This window comes from Mobula hypostoma, chromosome 1, assembly GCF_963921235.1.
Source record: "Mobula hypostoma chromosome 1, sMobHyp1.1, whole genome shotgun sequence".
Lineage (NCBI taxonomy): Eukaryota > Metazoa > Chordata > Chondrichthyes > Myliobatiformes > Myliobatidae > Mobula > Mobula hypostoma.
The window spans coordinates 50,813,309-50,833,260 of record NC_086097.1 but is presented as its reverse complement, the minus strand read 5'-3'; the positions used below and the strand labels follow the sequence as shown (position 1 = coordinate 50,833,260).

The following is a 19,952-nucleotide window of genomic DNA, read 5'->3' as shown; positions in this document are numbered from 1 at the left end:
GTACAGTACCTGCCAGTTTAAGGCTCAAGGTGTAATTGTACTACATTCTTGAATTGCATGCTTGGATTGAACGCAAGTCATATTGGTTGCATTTTACCCTAATTCTGATTATTAAGAATACATGGACTGAGTGCATCTAGAGTTCAATTAATATATCAACACATGACTGGAAATTGGACTTCTTAACCAGTTTCACCTTACAGTTAAGCATTGACTACTGTGATTATTTGCACTATTCCGTGTGACTTCAGGCATCCACTGAAATAGGGTGTTGAATATACTTAATATAAATTTAATAATTACTTTTGCATTTTATTTACCACAGGTGATTTGATTCCAAGGCATCAACAAGTCTTTAGTTCAAACCAGTTCTTCAACGGAGTGAGCATACCAGTGCCAGATAATTTGGTATAGCATTGTATAAATTTGATAAAGTACACTGGAGAAATGTAACATTTAATAGGAATTGGTTTGTCATAGTTTGATTGATGGAGTCTGAGTTCTTGATTCATTACCGTAGAACTCAAGCCCTCACTAATTAAGGTATTTTCTGCCTGCCTAATCTCAGGAATCATTTAAGTGGTAATCAGGTTTATTATCACCCGCATGTGACGTGAAATTTGTTAACTTAGCAGCAACAGATCAATGCAATACATAATGTAGAAAAAAAGTAATAATAATAAAAAATAATAATAAATGAAATAAAAAAAATCAATCAATCAATCAATTACAGTGTACATATATTGAATAGATTTAAAAAACATGCAAAAAAACAGAAATACTGGAAATTTTAAAAAAGTGAGGTAGTGTTCAAGGGATCAATGTCCATTTAGGAATCGGATGGCAGAGGGGAAGAAGCTGTTCCTGAATCGCTGAGTGTGTGCCTTCGGGCTTCTGTACCTCCTACCTGGTGGTAACAATGAAAAAAAGGGCAGGCCCTGGGTGCTGGAGGTCCCTAATAATGGACACTGCCTTTCTGAGACACCGCTCCCTAAAGGTGTCTTGGGCACTTTGTTGGCTCGTGCCCAAGATGGAGCTGACTAGATTTACAACCCTCTGCAGCTTCTTTCAGTCCTGTGCAGTAGCCTCCCCCCCCACACCAGACAGTGATGCAGCCTGTCAGAATGCTTTCCACGGTACAACTATAGAAGTTTTTGAGTGTATTTGTTGACATGCCAAATCTCTTCAAACTCCTAATAAAGTATAACCGCTGTCTTGCCTTCTTTATAACTACATCGATATGTTGGGACCAGGTTAGATCCTCAGAGATCTTGACACCTAGGAACTTGAAACTGCTCACTCTCTCCACTTCTGATCCCTCTATCATGATTGGTATGTGTTCCTTCGTCTTACCCTTCCTGAAGTCCAAAATCAGCTCTTTCGTCTTACTGACGTTGAGTGCCAGGTTGTTGCTGCAGCACCATTCCACTAGTTGGCATATCTCACTCCTGTACGCCCTCTCATCACCACCTGAGATTCTACCAACAATGGTTGTATCATCTGCAAATTTATAGATGGTATTTGAGCTATGCCTAGCTACACAGTCATGTGTATACAGAGAGTAGAGAGTGGGCTAAGCACGCACCCCTGAGGTGCACCAGTGTTGATCATCAGCGAGGGGGATGGACACAGGGATCCAGCATAGAGTTTAAATTGCATTTTATTGTTTTCTTCTTCCTGGAAGCTCTGTAAGGCAGCAGTTTGTACACGATGTATGATTATTCACAATTGACCAGAAATTCAATTGAATGGGGTAAATAGGGTTTAACTTGGAGTTGCAGGTTGCAGGGGGATAAGAACCAGAGTGCCAGAACAGTTAGTGGAGGCAGATGCTGGTAAGAACTCAGACAAAAAGTTGAGCATGATGTGACTAGTATCTTGAGCAGCGTACATTTCAATGCGATAAGTATCGTAGGACAGAAGGATAATAGTGCAGAAGATGGGGTACTGTACAGACAGAGTCAAGAGGCTGTTGATAGGGACAAAATTACAGTCAACAGGATGAGTTGCAATGTATAAGGTGAACAAAATCGAAAAGGGTGAAGACAGGACTGACCGTGTTGTATGCGTGCAGTATACTGAATAAGGTAGATGAACTTGCAGCACATTTGCAGATTGGCAGGTATGATACTGTAGCATCAGCGAATCACGGCTGAAAGAAAATTATTTCTGGGAGGTAGTGTTGAAGGATACATGTTGTATCAAAAGGAAGGGCAGGAAGGCAGAGGGGGGCGGAGTCACTCTGTTGGTTAAAAAGTGAAATCAAATCATTAGAAAGAGGTGACATTGGGTCAGAAGGTGTTGAATTGTTGTGGGTTGAGCTAAGGAACTGTAAGGGTAAAACGACCCTGATTGGAGTTGCATACAAAACCCCAAAAGGTATTAAGGATATTGCCTACAAATTACAATGGGAGATAGAAAGTGCATGCCTAAGGGGCAATGTTACAATAGTTGTGGGGGATGTCAGTATGCAGGTAGATTGGGGAAAATCAGGATGGTGCTGGATTACAGGAGGGGGAATTTCTACAGTGCCTACGAGATGGCTTTTTAGAGCCGCTAGTGGTTGAGCCCACTAGAGGAGTAGTTATTCTGGATTGGGTGCTGCGCAAAGAACCACAATTGATTAGAAAGCTTAAGGTAAAAGAACTCTTACACAACCCAAGTGATCATAATGTCATAAATTCACCCTGAAATTTGAGGAGAAGCAGAAGTCAGATGTATCAGTATTACAGTGGAGTAAAAGGAATTACAGAGGCATGAGGGAGGAGTTGGCCAGAATTGATTGGAAAAGAACACTGGCAGGGATGACAGCAGAGCAACAGTGGCTGGAATTTCTGGAAGCAACTCAGAAGCCACAGGATATATACATCTCAAAAAAAAAGTTTTCTAAAGGAAAGATGACACAACCATGGCTAATAAGAGAAGTCAAAGCCAACATAAAATCCAAAGAGAGGGCATATAATGGAGCAAAAATTAATGGGGAGGATTTGGAAGCCCTTAAAAACCAACAGAAGGCAACTAAAAAAGTCACCAAGAAGGCAAAGAAGGAATACAAAAGTAAGCTAGCCAATAATATTAAAGGGGATACCAAACGTTACTTCAGATTAGTGAAATGTAAAAGAGAAGCAAGAGTGGATATTGGAAACGATGCTGGAGAGGTAGTATGGGGGGGGGGAGGTAAACAAGGAAATAGTGGATGAACTGAATAAGTATTTTGCTTCAGTATTCACTGTGGAAGACACTCGCAGTATGGTGGAAGTAACAGAATGTCAGGGGTCAGAAGTGTGTGAAGTTGCCACTACTAGGAAGAAGGTTCTTGGGAAACTGAATGGTCTGAAGGTAGGTAAGTCACCTGGACCAAATGGTGTACACCCCAGGGTTCTGAAAGAGGTGGGCGAAGAGATTGTGGAGGCATTAGTAAGTTATCTTTCAAGAATCACTAGATTCTGGAATGATTCAGAAAGACTAGAACATTGCAAATGTCACACTACTCTTCAAGAAGTGAGAAAGGCAGAAGGAAGGAAACTATAGGCCAGTTAGTCTGACCTCAGTGGTTGGGAAGATGTTGGAGTTGATTATTAAGGATGAATTCTCAGGGTACTTGGAGGCACATGATGAAATAGGCCATAGTTAGCATGGTTTCCTCAACGGAAAATCTTGCCTGACAAATCTATTGGAATTCTTTGAAGAAATAACAAGCTGGATAGACAAATGAGAATCAGTTGATGTTGTGAACTTCAATTTTCAGATGACGTTTGACAAGGTACCACACATAAGGGTGCTTAACAAACTACAAGCTCATGGTATTACAGGAAAGATTCTAGCATGGATTAAGCAGTGGCTGATTGGCAAAGTGTCAGAATAAAGGGAACTTTTTTCTGGTTGGCTGCTGGTGACTAGTGGGGTTCTACAGGGGTCTGGGTTGGGATAGATTCTTTTTGCATTGTATGCCAATAATTTGGATGATGGAATTGATGGCTTTGTTGCAAAGTTTGCAAATGATATGAAGGTAGATGGAGGGGCAGGTAGTTTTGAGGAAATAGAGAGGCTACAGAAGGATTTGGACAGATTAGGAGAATGGACAAAGAAATGGCAGATGGAATACAGTGTCAGGAAGTGTGTGGCCATGCACTTTGGTCGAAGAAATGAAACAGTTGACTGTTTTCTAAATGGAGAGAAAATACAAAAAATTGAGGTGCAAAGGGACTTGAGAGTCCTTGTTCAGGATTCCCTGAAGGTTAATTTGCAGGTTTAGTCTGTGGTGAGGAAGCCAAATGCAATGTTAGCATTCATTTCAAGAGGACTAGAATATAAAAGCCAGGATATAATAACTTTATAAAACACTGGCGCCGCCATTGTGAGCAGGTTTGGGCCTCTTAACTTAGAAGGATGTGCTGAAACTGGAGAGGGTTCAGAGGAGGTTCATGAAGGTGATTCCAGGATTGAATGGCTTGCCATATGAAGAGCGGTTGATGGCTCAGAGGAATGAGAAGTGTCCTCACTGAAAGCTTTCAAATGGTGAAGGGCCTTGATAGAATGGATGGAGAGAGGATGTTTCCTCTGGTGGGAGAGCTTAAGACAAGGACACAGCCTCAGAATAGAGGGATGTCCTTTTAGAATGGAGATGAGGACTAAGTTCTCTAGCCAGAGAGTGGTGAATCTATGGAATTCTTTGCCACAGGCAGGCATGTAGACCGGGTTGTTCATATTTAAGGCAGAGGCTGACAGATTCTTGATTGGTCAGGGCATAAAGGGATACAGGGTAAAGACGAGATTGTGGCTGAGAGGAAAATTGGTTCAGCCATGATGAAATGGCAGAGCAGACTCGATGGGCCAAATGGCCTAATTTGCATTTTCATTGTTTTTACATGCATTTGTCATGCCATTCAGCACAGAGAGTAAAAATGGGGTGGGGTTACAAGGTTTTTGGTATATGTCAGAGTGTGTCCTGCAATTTACATCCTCTCCTTCCCAATTTACTGAGGCAATACTAGGTAAATATCCAAAGCATGGGTACCCATACTTTTGGATTTGAAGGCCCATTTTCAGGTCTGACCAAAGGATCTGGGGATAAATTGTTGCTGGCAAATTAGTGTACATTACACATATTGCAGAGTCAATTCCTGCCGGGTATGTGCAGTGATTCTAAACTAATTCATTCTGGAATTTAAAATCTCATCTATAATGATAAGTATGAAATTACTGGAATGTCATTAAACACCTATCTGGTTCACTTTTTTACTTCAGGGAAAGAAGTCAGCTACCTTTACATGGTCAGGTTTGTATCTGATTACAGACCTGCCATACGTTTGGCTCTAAACTGCTCTTTGAAATTGCCTAAATTGAGACACAAAGCTGAGACAATTATTGGGAATTCTGGCCTTGCCAAGGGCATCAAGAATGAATACTTAAAATAGCTCACAGTGTTAATTTGTGGTCACTTTGGCAATATTCTACAGTGCATTGGAAAACTTATTAGAATACTTTTGTTAGACTTAATTAATGAGTAGAGGCCTGCTTTGGCGTTAATTATACAGCTCCTCCCAGAGATGTCCCTCTTCCTTCATCTAAGCCTGTTCTTTAAATTCCTCTCTATGTTAATCACAAACAACATTGGCAAACACAATCATCAATGATTTATGCAGGTAAAGGAAAAAAGTCAGCCAATTCCATTATAATTATGAGCCTATGATGACAAAACCTGTACAAGGTACAAGGTGCCAAAAAGGAACTTCTATGGTTTGACATGATTGTATTGTCAGAATTTGTACCACAATAAAATTGTCAGCTACAAAGTACATTCTACAACTTTTTTTTTAGTTTAGACAAACTATTGTTCAATTAATCCCTTTTTTTATATGCTGAATTAAATTCCACAATTAGACATTAATGGATTGGATGAATAATTTAAGCATTTACTTAACTTTACTTAATCAATTAATTATAATTAATTACCTTTAAGCATTCAAGAACATTTTACTTTTTGCATGTTTCCACAGATTGTTCTTGTAAATTGATTTTTTTTTGTACAGGAAACTTTGGAAATGAAGTTTGCAAATATTTCTCAAAATGCCCTTGGATTAATGAAGGTGAATACTCTTTGGCATGTAAATACATCAGTGTTGTCATACAAAGAATGATAGAATATGACTACAGTAAATCATTGAAAAAGCTATATTTTTAGTATTTTTCTTGAACAGGTATTTAACTGCTGAATCTCGTAAGACAGGTTTATGACTTTATGACTTTAGGTGTAGATGGTGTTCAGCTGAAACTAGTCTGTTCTGTTATAGCAGTTTTAATAACATTAAATTAAACTAATCTTCTTCCTCTGGCTTTTAATGGCGGTTGGCAGTCCAACTTAATGGTGCATTACTGCCACCAACTGGATTGGAGAGTGGTGTAGAATGTTGGGAAATAAAACCCCTACTAGTTCTTTATCAAATGAAAACTAAATTACCCCAAAAAGCCCTATAGATTGTAAATAATGAAAGATAATATTGTGAATTAAATTAAAGTCACTTCCATAAATTAGTAAGGTTTTTAAAAGAAAGCTATCAATCCCTGGAGATAGAAGTGCAGCCTGCATTTGCTTTATTACAACTTGTATGCTTTACATTGTAAAAGAATGTGTTGAACTGTTTCATAATGATGACAAAACCTATACACCCCGAGTGTGTTCCAACAAGATATAAGGCATAGTGTGTCCAATTCTAAGTCGAGTCAATATAATTCCTTCCCTTATTATTTTACCCCCTTCTCCCATCAATCCAGAAGTTTTATGTATTCTGTAAAGGTGTCTTCCCTAATGCCCATTATCCCACAGGTCTTGCCGTAATCCCCAAATTCTTAGCCCCATCAACCCCTTAGCTTCTGATTTGCTAAGGTGAAGGTCTATATCCACAGATAAACTTTTAACGGCTTTTTTTTGGCCAAACAATCAACCCACTCATTCCCCACAACAACCTTTATGTGCAGGGACCTGTAAGAGGAAGACATATAAACCAATCCTTTGAATATGAAATAACTTTTGAAAAGCTTCCAGCAGTAAATCTGACCTACTGCTAGAATGACCTGCTTTAAGACTAGTCAAATCCGAAAAAGAATCTGAACAAAATACAACTTTGCAAGGACAAATTTCCTCCACCCACTGTAAGCCCAAAATGATGGCAACCAATTTTGCTGTAAATACTGATAAATGGTTAGTTGGATGCTTCTTTATTGTTACCTGTAATTCAGGCACTAAAACAGCCACACCAACATTCCCAGTTAAATTATCTTTTGATCCATCAATAAAAATGGTTAACATATTACAATAATTTCCCTTAACATGTTGATGAACCGACAGACTCCCAGGCGTATCAAGATCCTTGGACTTCATTAAATGATGCAACCTAAAATCATCTAAAGTTATTGGTAAAAACCACAGTGAGTTTACTGAAAAAGCTACAGTGGGACACACTGCATAATCCAGCAAACCCATGTTCCTAATGTGATAAGAGCCCAGCCACCCAAAACTAAAAACACTCTTCATGTGATGTTCCCAACAGTCTTCCAACACACTTTAAACAGGGTGACCCCCCCCCAAATTAATCTAGTATGTTAACATGAACTTCAACCTCCGCAATTGTAAGGGTAATTGTCCTTTTTCAACCAGTAAAGCTGAAACAGGAGACAGCCTTACTGCACCACAACACAGCCTTAAAGCCTGTCCTTGTATCACATCCAAACATTTTAATTTTGAAGATGAAGCTGATCCATAAGCCCCAGAGCCATAATCAAGTACCGACCTAACTAAATAAATATAAATGGTCAACAGAGATTTTCGTGTAGCACCCCAAGGATTCACACATAGACACCCAAAGATACTTAATGCTCATTTACATATATCAATTATTTGAATGATATGGTGCTTCCATGTCAGCTTATTATCTAGCCACATGCCAAGAAATTTTACCACTGACACTTCTATCAAGCACAGGTCTATTGAAATCTTAAAACTCCATCTATTTGCTCACTGTTCAACCCTATTAATCACTAATTGCATCCTATATACAGTTAAATTGAAATTTCTACCTCTGATCCATGAAGCACCATCTTATCTGTATAGACTGTCCAAGTAAAAAAAACTCAGAAAAATTATATAGCCTTCCTCTCACTCCAAATTTCCAAAATTTAATCCAATGATCTTCCTTGCATAACATATTATATCCTTTTTCAATATCAAAAAATACTGCTATTACAACTTCTTTATTTGCCTGTGCTTTCCTCATGTCATTTTCAAACATAAAACTGATTCTATTGTCATTCTACCCTTCCTAAATTCTGCTCTGATAAAATGCTATATCACCTCTTTTTTTCCCAAAATATAATTCAACTACTCTATTACCATAGGTTCCATAAGTTTACACAAATGGGACGTTATTGATATTGGTCTATAACTAGAAGGATCCAACGGGGATTTCCCAGGTCTTAGAATAGGCACTGCTACTGCAACTGCCACTTTCCATGAGGAGAGAAGATGGCCTAAACTCTAAATATGATTCTAAAGTTTTAATATTACCTGAAGAGAGTTGTCAGCCATATGTTTAAACATACAATAACATAGATCATCCTTTCCTATATCCGTCTGACCTGTAATATTATTAGCTTTCTTAAATTCACACAAAGAAAACTCTACATCACTAATACTATCATTGCTGCAGCTGGCTTCCAACACATCGGACTGTTCACTTAGAGCCTTGTCCCTGCATTGTTTAGCCTCTTCACTTACATTATCTTGATCATGAACTGCAGCAAATGATCATGTCAATAACTCAACCTTCTCTATTTTGGTAACAGTCATATTGTTTCTCTTTCTGTTTTCCAGATCTAGACTCAACTTCATTCCAACCTCCTCCTGCCAACCTGCACTCACCCCAACCCTCCATTCCCGGTTCCTTTTTCAGATCCTCCCCCTACCTGAACCTACACTATTTCCCGACATCCCCACACCATTCACAGCCAGTGCGCCAACCAACACTCCTCCTTCATTGAGCCAAGTCTACTCACTCGCAGCCAGCTGGATTAAAGTAAAGATTCAGAAAGATTGAAGTAAAGCAAGACCAAAATAATAGGGTCAAAGTTCAAATTAAGTGGATGTAAAAGGAATTAGGAATGGCAAATTTTTGATAAGGAGAAAAGTGCAAAATATTTAAGCAGCGATCAGAGAAAGAAAATAAAACACTGGAACATAAAGAGATAAGGAACAAATGAACTGTAGAAAAAGGTATACAGTGGATGATAAAGCAGTTAACAACAAAAAAGAACCAGAAATTATTAGAAAATAATACAGAAATCAATAAGACCCATTAGAAAGTACAAAGTAAGTAGAAAACTATTCTACAGAGCTTTAAATTAAAGACAGAATAGAGATAGTGTTGCTAAAAGAGACACAAGATAAACTTGAATAATGTCAATTAAATGTCAGAAAATTGAAAAATTACTTTGTCTCAGTATATACCCTAAAAAAAGGTGTCTCTGATTTTATTATAAAGTGGTTAGATACAGAAGACAAACCTGTACACAATTCTTTATATTAAGTATTAAGAATAATGGGAATCTGAATGTGATTCAGGAACAATGAGTTATTTGTGTAAAGTGATGGCAGTTTATAGGACCTGTTTAAAAAAAATGTCCTTTTTTTTATTCATAGAGAGACAGTACTGAAAAGTCACTTTGTATGTAGTTTTTCATTGAAGCTATTGTATTTCTTTGTTCCTCTGTGAATGCCTGCAAGAAAATGAATATTAATGTAGGATATGGTGACATATACGTGCTTTGATAATAAATTTACTTTGAACTTTGAAATTATGTAAACATGCTGAAACTTGATTATGCCACATCCGGAAAGCTGAGCACATTTCTGCTCTGCATATATTCTTTTTAAATGTTGGAGAAAGTACAAAAAAGATTCATTTGTATGATATGAGAACTGAGAAGATAAACTTTATTAGGAAAGACTAATTAACCTGGGACTCTTTTTTGTAGAAAAGAGATGAGGAATTATCTGATGAAAGTTTGGAGGGCAAAAAATAAGACAAGAAATTCACAACTGTAGACTATAAATGTAACATACTACAATAAATCCAGTAGAGTTTGGGATAAACTTTTTACACATAGTGTGTTAAGGAGGCACGCTATTATCATTTAGTTTGTAGATTTATTAGTAAAGGGTATACAGAATGGATGTAAAATCCCCTTTCACTGGACAATTATTAAAGGTCACTTCAGCAGTGAGGGCATGTGATTGACTACTAAAATTTATGTTTAAGATGAGTCATCTTTTTAGTATTACAAAAACATGTACAAACTAACAAGACATTTCAGATACCAATTTTGGGAGTAATTTCATTAAATATTTATGGCTATAAAGAAATCCTTCAATATGCTAATACTTCGTGGACCAAATTTCTTTATTTCCTAATTGGATCTAACTGACAGATGTACATATTTTTGGAATGTTAAATATACATATTTTCCTCCAGATATAACAGGAGTGGTGGTAGTGGTGGTGGTGGGGGTGAGGGGGAGATAGCACAATGTTCAAAACTGACCTAATAAAGGCCATATTTTAGCCCAGGTAATTCCAGTCTCCCATTGGCTGAAAACAACATTGTTGCCACTGTTAAATTTTAAATTGTTGGTTTCTTACTTTTATTTATTAAGTTCTGAACACCTGCCTTAAGTATACCATGTATTTTCAACCTGATCTCATCAGTAAGTTTATCAGTCTTATGGCACTGGGTAAGGAGTTTTTATCCTTTGTCTCTGTATCAGTTAAAACTACATGCAATGGAGGTGTCTAAAGGGAGAGGCCATTCCTTCCTGATGGAAACGAGATGGTAAATAAAGGAAGGCAAACATTAGAGGAGGGAAAAATAAAAGTGTCTATAAAATTTTTAAAATTTTATTTAAAATTTAAATTTTATTTAAAATTCTTTTAAAATTTTTTTAAAGAAAGGGGCTTCCCTTCCTCCACTATCAACTCTGCTCTTAAACGCATCTCCCCCATTTCACGTACATCTGCTCTCACTCCATCCTCCCACCACCCCACTAGGAATAGGGTTCCCCTGGTCCTCACCTACCACCCCACCAGCCTCCGGGTCCAACATATTATTCTCCGTAACTTCCGCCACCTCCAACGGGATCCCACCACTAAGCACATCTTTCCCTCCCCCCCCCCTCTCTGCATTCCGCAGGGATCGCTCCCTACACAACTCCCTTGTCCATTCGTCCCCCCCATCCCTCCCCACTGATCTCCCTCCTGGCACTTATCCGTGTAAGCGGAACAAGTGCTACACATGCCCTTACACTTCCTCCCTTACCACCATTCAGGGCCCCAAACAGTCCTTCCAGGTGAGGCATCACTTCACCTGTGAGTCGACTGGGGTGATATACTGCGTCCGGTGCTCCCGATGTGGCCTTTTATATATTGGTGAGACCCGACGCAGGCTGGGAGACCGCTTTGCTGAACATCTACGCTCTGTCCGCCAGAGAAAGCAGGATCTCCCAGTGGCCACACATTTTAATTCCACATCCCATTCCCATTCTGACATGTCTATCCACGGCCTCCTCTACTGTAAAGATGAAGCCACACTCAGGTTGGAGGAACAACACCTTATATTCCGTCTGGGTAGCCTCCAACCTGATGGCATGAACATTGACTTCTCTAACTTCCGCTAGGCCCCACCTCCCCCTCGTACCCCATCTGTTACTCATTTTTATGCACACATTCTTTCTCTCACTCTCCTTTTTCTCCCTCTGTCCCTCTGAATATACCTCTTGCCCATCCTCTGGGTCCCCCCCCCCCGTCTTTCTTCCCGGACCTCCTGTCCCATGATCCTCTCGTATCCCCTTTTGCCTATCACCTGTCCAGCTCTCGGCTCTATCCCTCCCCCTCCCGTCTTCTCCTATCATTTTGGATCTCCCCCTCCCCCTCCAGCTTTCAAATCCCTTACTCACTCTTCCTTCAGTTAGTCCTGACGAAGGGTCTCGGCCTGAAACGTCGACTGCGCCTCTTCCTATAGATGCTGCTTGGCCTGCTGCGTTCACCAGCAACTTTGATGTATGTTGCTTGAATTTCCAGCATCTGCAGAATTCCTGTTGTTTGTGTCTATAAAATTATCTGTTTACAAAGAAGATTTGAAACAGTATTACTTTTAACACAGGGCTGTTTGCAAATGGACCCTGACGATCGTCTAAACTGTGAGCAGTTGCTGGATCTCCCTTACTTCAACAACCCTAGAAAGGAAAAGGAAATGATCAAACAAAAACCTCTCAAAAGACGCGTGAGACAACCAAACAGAAATATACCAGTAGTAAGTGAAATTGTTGGAATCAGAACCAATTAAATCCTGCTTGTAGGCAACACACTGTCATTCAGATTCTAATCAACTATTCACTCAATTGCTTTTAAGTGATGTACCTTATATAGGCCAATCTGGTAGCCATTTTATGCATAGCAATATTCTACCAACATCTTCAAGTAATGATATCTGAATATAACTTTAGTATTTGTGCAAAGGACAGGTTTACTCAGTTGTCTTGTTCTAGCTGCATCATCATCAGTCATCTGTCTAACCCACAGACCTTCCTCAGAACTGCAACCTGGATACTGTGCTGGAGCAGTAGCTGTCCTCTGTGGGTTAGATTGATTACTGATGATGATGCAGCTAGAACAAGACAACTGGGATTTTACATTGAGGATCTTAACTAATAAGATTTACAGATTTAAAAATAAAGAACTATCAATAGGTCAATTAGGAATTCTAAAGACAGAAGGAAAGGTCCACAGCCTGGGATGAATACTCCTGGCCTTGGAAATGGGCCTCGAGGCAAGGTGGTAGAGAATGATTTCATCGTCATTGCCAAGCTTTGAATTAATTGAGGTGAAGCTGAGGGTATTGTATAGGACAGGCTGTTCAGAATCAAAGAAGGAATAAAATTGGTAGAGATATAAAACCATAGCAAGGTTTGGAAGAGAGACAAAATCATGGGGAAAGGAAGGGAGAAAGGAATTTAGAAATTGAGGAAACTTGACGTGCTTCTAGCCAATATGTGATTTAATAACAGGCCCCATTTCTTAGAAACAATTTGGCAGGGGTCTGCTAGTGGTTTTAAAGCTGATTCAGAAGCAAAATTTACTAATTATTTCCAATCTGTGTAATTTGTTTCTATAATATGGTTACATTTTGGGATTTTTTAACGTTAGCTTCTCCATGGAAAGGATTTGAGGAGAGAGTTATATTAAAATGTTGCAGTTTATTTTTAGAGAGCAATAGACTAACAGTTCCAATGATCCACAATCAATCCCGATTTCAGGTGTTGTCTGTGTCGAGTTTGCACATTCTCATTGTGACCATCTAGGTATCCTCCAAGTGCCCTGACTTAGAACATGGAATAGTACAGCACAGTACAGGGCCCTTCGGCCCACAATGTTGTGCCGACCCTTAAACCCTGCCTCTCATATAACCCCCCACCTTAAATTCCTCCATATACCTGTCTAGTAGTCTCTTAAATTTCACTAGTGTATCTGCCTCCACCACTGACTCAGGCAGTGCATTCCACGCACCAACCACTCTCTGAGTGAAAAACCTTCCTCTAATATCCCTCTTGAACTTCCCACCCCTTACCTTAAACCCATGTCCTCTTATATTGAGCAGTGGTGCCCTGGGGAAGAGGCGCTGGCTGCCCACTCTATCTATTCCTCTTAATATCTTGTATACCTCTATCATGTCTCCTCTCACCCTCCTTCTCTCCAAAGAGTAAAGACCTAGCTCCCTTAAACTCTGATTATAATCCATACTCCGTAAACCAGGCAGCATCCTGGTAAATCTCCTCTGTACCCTTTCCAATGCTTCCACATCCTTCCTATAGTGAGGTGACCTGAGCTGGACACAGTACTCCAAGTGTGGCCCAACCAGAGTTTTATAGAGCTGCATCATTACCTCGCGACTCTTATACTCTATCCCTTGACTTATGAAGGCTAACACCCCATAAGCTTTCTTAACTACCCTATCTACCTGTCAGGCAACTTTCAGTGACCTGTGGAGATGTACCCCCCAGATCCCTCTGCTCCTCCATGCTACCAAGTGTCCTGCCATTTACTTTGTACTCTGCCTTGGAGTTTGTCCTTCCAAAGTGTACCACCTCACACTTCTCCGGGTTGAACTCCATCTGCCACTTCTCAGCCCACTTCTGCATCCTATCAATGTCTCTCGGCAATCTTTGATAATCCTCTACACTATCTACAACACCACCAACCTTTGTGTCATCTGCAAACTTGCCAACCCACCCTTCTACCCCCACATCCAGGTCGTTAATAAAAATCACGAAAAGTAGAGGTCCCAGAACAGATCCTTGTGAGACACCACTAGTCACAACCCTCTAATCTGAATCTACTCCCTCCACCACAACCCTCTGCCTTCTGCAGGCAAGCCAATTCTGAATCTACCTGGCCAAACTTCCCTCGATCCCATGCCTTCTGACTTTCTGAATAAGCCTACCGTGTGAACCTTGTGACTTCCTCCCACATCCCACGGATTTGTAGGTTGGTAGGTTACTTGGCTGCTAGTATGTAATTGGGTGGTAGGCTTTGAGGGATGCTAATGGGAATATGGGGAGAAATAAAAGGAATTAGTTTAAAATGCATATAAATGGGTGCATGAAGGTCAGTACAGGACCAGTGGGCTGAAGGGCCTGTTATCTGTGTTGTGTGATTCCATGATTTTGACTCAATTTTTAAGAAATTGATACAGAAGACTGTTATGTAAAATAAATTAAGACTTGTTGCTTGCATAAATATTATAAATGCTAAGAAATTTTGCCTGCCAATTAAGAAATAATGCGCACCCCGTGTGTATGGTGTTTACTGATCATGTTTTTGATTTTTAACATGAAGCAAATCTCATTTATACCAAGATTTCATGGAATTACATGCCTCTATCCTTGTTTCTTTCTGGAACCTCCTGAAGTATCTGCAGTTCTTTTTGAGGCTTGGGAGGAGAAAGCAAGACATCAGTTGTAACTCTTTCTTGTAAACCATTAAGCGTAAAATGTGATAAGCAGTCAGAAAAATTTTTCAATTGAACTGAATATTCAGGGATCAGGTTTAACTAAGTAAAAGGACTAACAGCACATAAATGCTCAGGGCCTGATAATCTGCATCCCACAGAATTAAAAGAGTTAGCCATGGAAATAATGCAGGTATTGGTAGTTGTCTTCTATAGATTATAACTATGGGTGGCAAATATAATCATGCTATTTAAAAAGGGAAGGCGAGAGAAAACAGGAATGATCGGGAGGTTAGCCTAATATTAGTAATAGGGATGTGAATAGATGACAGGCAGGAAACAAGAGGAATAAATTGGTCTTTTTCAGGGTGGCCTAGGTATCAGTGCTTGGGCTGCAGCCATTCACAATATACTTGGGTGAAGGGACTGAATGTAATATGCCCAAATTTGCTGTGATACCAAGCTAAGGGGAACTGAGTTGTGAGGACCCAACAAAGAGACTGTAAGGCAATTTAGGCAAGATGAGTGCGTAGGCAAAAGATGTGGCAGATGTAGTATAACATGAAATTATTCACTTTGGGGGGGGGGGGAACAGAAATGCATTGCATTATGTAACCGGTTAATAGACTGGGAAATACAGGATTACAAAGGGACCTGGGTAGCCGCTCATTGAAAGCAAACCAAAAGGCGAATGGTATAATCAGCCTTTGGTACAAGAGGTTTTCATCCCATTTATCTATTTATCTATCTATCTATTTATTTATTTATTTATTTAGAGATACAGCGTGGAACAGGCCTTGCTGGCCAAATGAGCCACACTGGCCAGCAACCCACCTACTCAAACCGAGCCTAATCACAAGACAACTACAATGACCAAGTAATAACCGGTAATTAACCGGTAATCCTTGGACTGTGGGAAGAAACCCATGCACATACAAACTTCTTACATGCGGTGTTGGAATTGAAATCCGAACTCCAAAGCCCCAAGCTGTAATAGTGTCATGCTAATCACTGTGCTAACATGCCATACAGAGACAAAGATGTCTGCCTACAATTAAGCACAGCTTTGATGAGACCTCACTTGGAGTTCTGTGTGCAGTTTCGGTCTCCTGACTAAGAAAGGATATATTTACCACGGATAACCTACGATGAAGAAATCACCTGATCTTTTAGGGAATGGCAGAAATATCATGCCTGCACTCTCTAGGGCTTAGAGGATCTCATTAAAATATACAAATTTCTGACAGGTCTGACCCACAGGGAGGATATTTTCAGTGGCTGGTTGTGAGGGGGGGGGGATTTGGGGAAAAGAGAACTTGAGTCACCGTCTTAGGTACGGGTTAAGAGAATTAAGATTTAAATGAGGTGGCAGAATTCTTTACCACAGAAAGCTGTGGAGGCATAGTTGCTGAATATATTTGAGGTGGAAATAAATGGTTTCCAGAATTAAAAGCATCAAAGTGTTCAGGGAGAGAGAAGGAATATGGAGTCATTGTAAACGATCGGCCAGGATCATATTGAATGATAGGATAGGCTTCACTGGACTTCTGCTTCTCTATTTATCAACAGTTGTTTTCATATTCTAGACTGTTCATACTACTAAATGAAAGGAGGTAAATTTATTTGACAAGTTTGCTGGGAATATTTTGTTACCTTTTTTATATACTTTCACAGGCCATTGCTACTATTTATTGTCCCTGTCTAATGACCCATGAACAGAGTGGATCACTGCACCATTAATGAGAGTTGTTATGAGCCATTGCTACTGCCGAGGGTTGCATTTAATCAGAATCCTTTAATATCACTGGCATATGTTGTGAAATTTGTTAACTTAGCTGCAGGAGTACACTGCAATACATGATAATATAGAAAAGAGAAGTAAATGAACTACAGTAAATATATATATAGTTAAATAAAAAATAATGCAAACACAGAAATAAGTGAGGTAGTGTTCGTGGGTTCAATGTCCATTTAGTCATCAGATGGCAGAGGAGAAGAAGCTGTTCCTGAATTGTTCAGTGAGTGCCTTCAGGCTTCTGTACCTCCTTCCTGGCAGTAACAACGAGAAGAGGGCATGTCTTGGGTGATGGGGGTCCTTAATAATAGACAGATTTCCTCACTGAGAGTGCAGAGCTCTGTATTGCAGAGGAATATGGATGATACACAAAATTCTAGAATGCAAGTTTAGCAAATAATTAGGAAAAGTGACAGGATATGAATATTTGTTATTAGGGGGATTAAATACAAAAGTAGGGAGGTTATGCCTCAGTCACAATCAAAGTCAAGTTTATTGTCATATGCACGAGTACATGTATGCACATATAAAATGAAAAACGTACTTGCATCAGTATCATATAGGGCATTGATGAGATAATGTCTGAAATAATATGTCTAGTATTGGTCTGCTTATTTAAAAAAGATAAATACTTTGGAAGCAGTTCAGATCAGGCCAGCCAGGCTAATACCTGGAATGGGCAGTTGTCTGGCCAAGAAAGTTGCAGAGTCAACTTGTATTCACTGGAGTTTCAAAGAGTGATAGGTGACTTGACTGAAACATACACAATTGATAGGGTGGATAAGTCTTAATAGGGTGGACATGGAGAGGATGTTGTCCTCTTGTAGTAGAACCTGCAGCTTGGTCTCACTGTTTAAAAATAAGGATTTTGTCAATTTAAGCTGGAGAGGAGGTGATTTTTTTAAAAAATTAACTCAAAAGGCCATAGTTCTTTGGAATTCTCTTCCTTAAAGGGCAATGCAATCAGAGTCTTTGAATACTTATACGACTAAGATGGATACTTGATAAACATGGAGATAAAAGATTATGGAGAATTGAGATGACAGTCAGATTGGCCAAGATCTGAATGAAGTAGATTTGTGTGGCCAAGAGTCCTCCTCCTGCTCTTAATTTGTATGTTCGCATATAAAGGATTTAAAGTGGTATTTTTTAAATGGCATGAAAGGTAGTGGAATTCAGAGACCTGGGTACGTCTGCATATGAATCACTAGTTGCAGCTACACAGGCAAGTAGGAAGGAGAGTTGTGTGTTGACCCTTACTACATGAAGATTAGAGAATGAGAAGTGACAACTTGTTCCAATTATATAAGGCCACTGTAAGGTTCCATGCTATTGTACACAAGTCTGATCTTAAGGTGTTGAAAGGAACACAACAAGTATTCACTAGACTGATTCTTGGAAGCTGGGGATTTGTCATATGAAGAGAGTTTAAGCAAACTGAGCCAATACCGTGTTTAGAGGAACAAGAGTAGACATACATAATTGTTATGGAAACACGAGGAAATCTGCAGATGCTGGAATTTCAAGCAACACACATAAAAGTTGCTGGAGAATGCAGCAGGCCAGGCAGCATCTCTAGGAAAAGGTACAGTCAATGTTTTGGGCCAAGACCCTTTGTCAGGACTAACTGAAGGAAGAGCTAGTAGGAGATTTGAAAGTGGGAGGGGGAGATCCGAAATGATAGAAGACAGGAGGGGGAGGGATGGAGCCAAGAGCTGGACAGGTGATTGGCAAAAGGGATATGAGAGGATCATGGGACAGGAGGCCTAGGGAGAAAGAAAAGGGGGAGGGGGGAAAGCCCAGAGGATATACATACATTCTTTTTCTTTCTCTGTCCCTCTCACTATACCTCTTGCCCATCCTCTTGGCTCCCCCACCCCACCCTTTTCTTTCTCCCTAGGCCTCCTGTCCCATGATCCTCTCATATCCCTTTTGCCAATCAACTTTCCAGCTCTTGGCTCCATCCCTCCCCCTCCTGTCTTCTATCATTTTGGATCTCCCCCTCCCCCCTCCCACTTTCAAATCTCTTACTAGCTCTTCTTTCAGTTAGTCCTGACGAAGGGTCTTGGCCCGAAACACTGACTGTACCTCTTCCTAGAGATACTGCCTGGCCTGCTGCGTTCACCAGCAACTTTTATGTGTATAATTGTTATGGCCTTGGCAGAATAGGTGAAGGGATAATGGTTTCTATGGCTGGAGTGTGCAGAAGGGAGCACAATCTTATGATTAAGGGCCCAACATTTCAGGGCTGAGATGAGAACAAACATCTTCACTCAGAGGATAGTAAATCTTTGGAATTCTCTAACCTGGAGGACTGCCATGATGCCAGTTTTAATGTTTTTAAGGACATGTTTGGCACAGCTTTGTGGGCCGAGGGGCCTGTATTGTGCTGTAAGTTTTCTATGTTCCTATTGCTGTAATGGTCACCATGACTAATTTTATTTTTTTTATTCCATATTTATTTAACTATTCAAACTTTCAGTCCCCATCTGCAGGAATTTGAATTCATTGCTTGGATCATACTGTAGGATAGCATAGCTAGGGTAGTGGCTGCCTCAAACCTCCATCAACTTGGGTTCAGCTCTGACCTCTGATGCTAACTGTGTGGAGTTTGCAAATTCTCCTTGTCACTGCATGGACTATGTTCCTGGTGCTCCAGCTTCCAAAGATATGCACTGATCACTATAAATTGTGCATGTGGGTGGTGGAAAGCATAGAATCTATGGTGAGATGATGAAATGTGAGCAGAATAAAATGGGACTTTTGAGAGATTTGTTTCAACAGTGTTTGAGAGTTGGAACAGACTCATTGGGACAAAGGGTCTATTTCTTCTATTACTTTATGATCTCTATCATCTATTCCAAACCTCCAGTTATAAACCCAAGAACCTAATCACAATGTTACAGGATCATTTTACATGTTTAAATCCAGTTACTGTATTTAATGTTTTTTTTTAGATGCAGTATTTACCTCATCTTACTGGCAGCAATATCTCACCATCCATGGAAAGCAAAGATTACTTCAAGAAGAAATATAATTACCACCTACCAAACATTTGACTAAACGGGATACATATCCAATCAAGAATCTACCTGAAAAGATGC

General features: G+C 39.8%; 1 protein-coding gene across 4 annotated transcripts in view; it reads left to right on the top strand.

Annotated features, from left to right (window-relative positions):
- cdkl1 (cyclin dependent kinase like 1 (CDC2 related kinase)) overlaps positions 1–19,943 on the top strand; it is a 69,404-nt gene extending 49,461 nt beyond the window's left edge. For 2 of the 4 annotated variants that reach the window (XM_063048539.1, XM_063048520.1), the window contains exons 6-9: positions 326–408; positions 6,033–6,089; positions 12,210–12,359; positions 19,806–19,943. In XM_063048539.1, the coding sequence (XP_062904609.1) occupies positions 326–408; positions 6,033–6,089; positions 12,210–12,359; positions 19,806–19,907 (392 nt within the window). In that variant the 3' untranslated portion in view covers positions 19,908–19,943. Of the gene's footprint in view, positions 1–325; positions 409–6,032; positions 6,090–8,869; positions 9,305–12,209; positions 12,360–19,805 lie in introns of those variants that run through there. The other 2 variants (XM_063048529.1, XM_063048548.1) reach the window with 2 other exon arrangements.
- Positions 19,944–19,952: the final 9 nt, after the last annotated feature.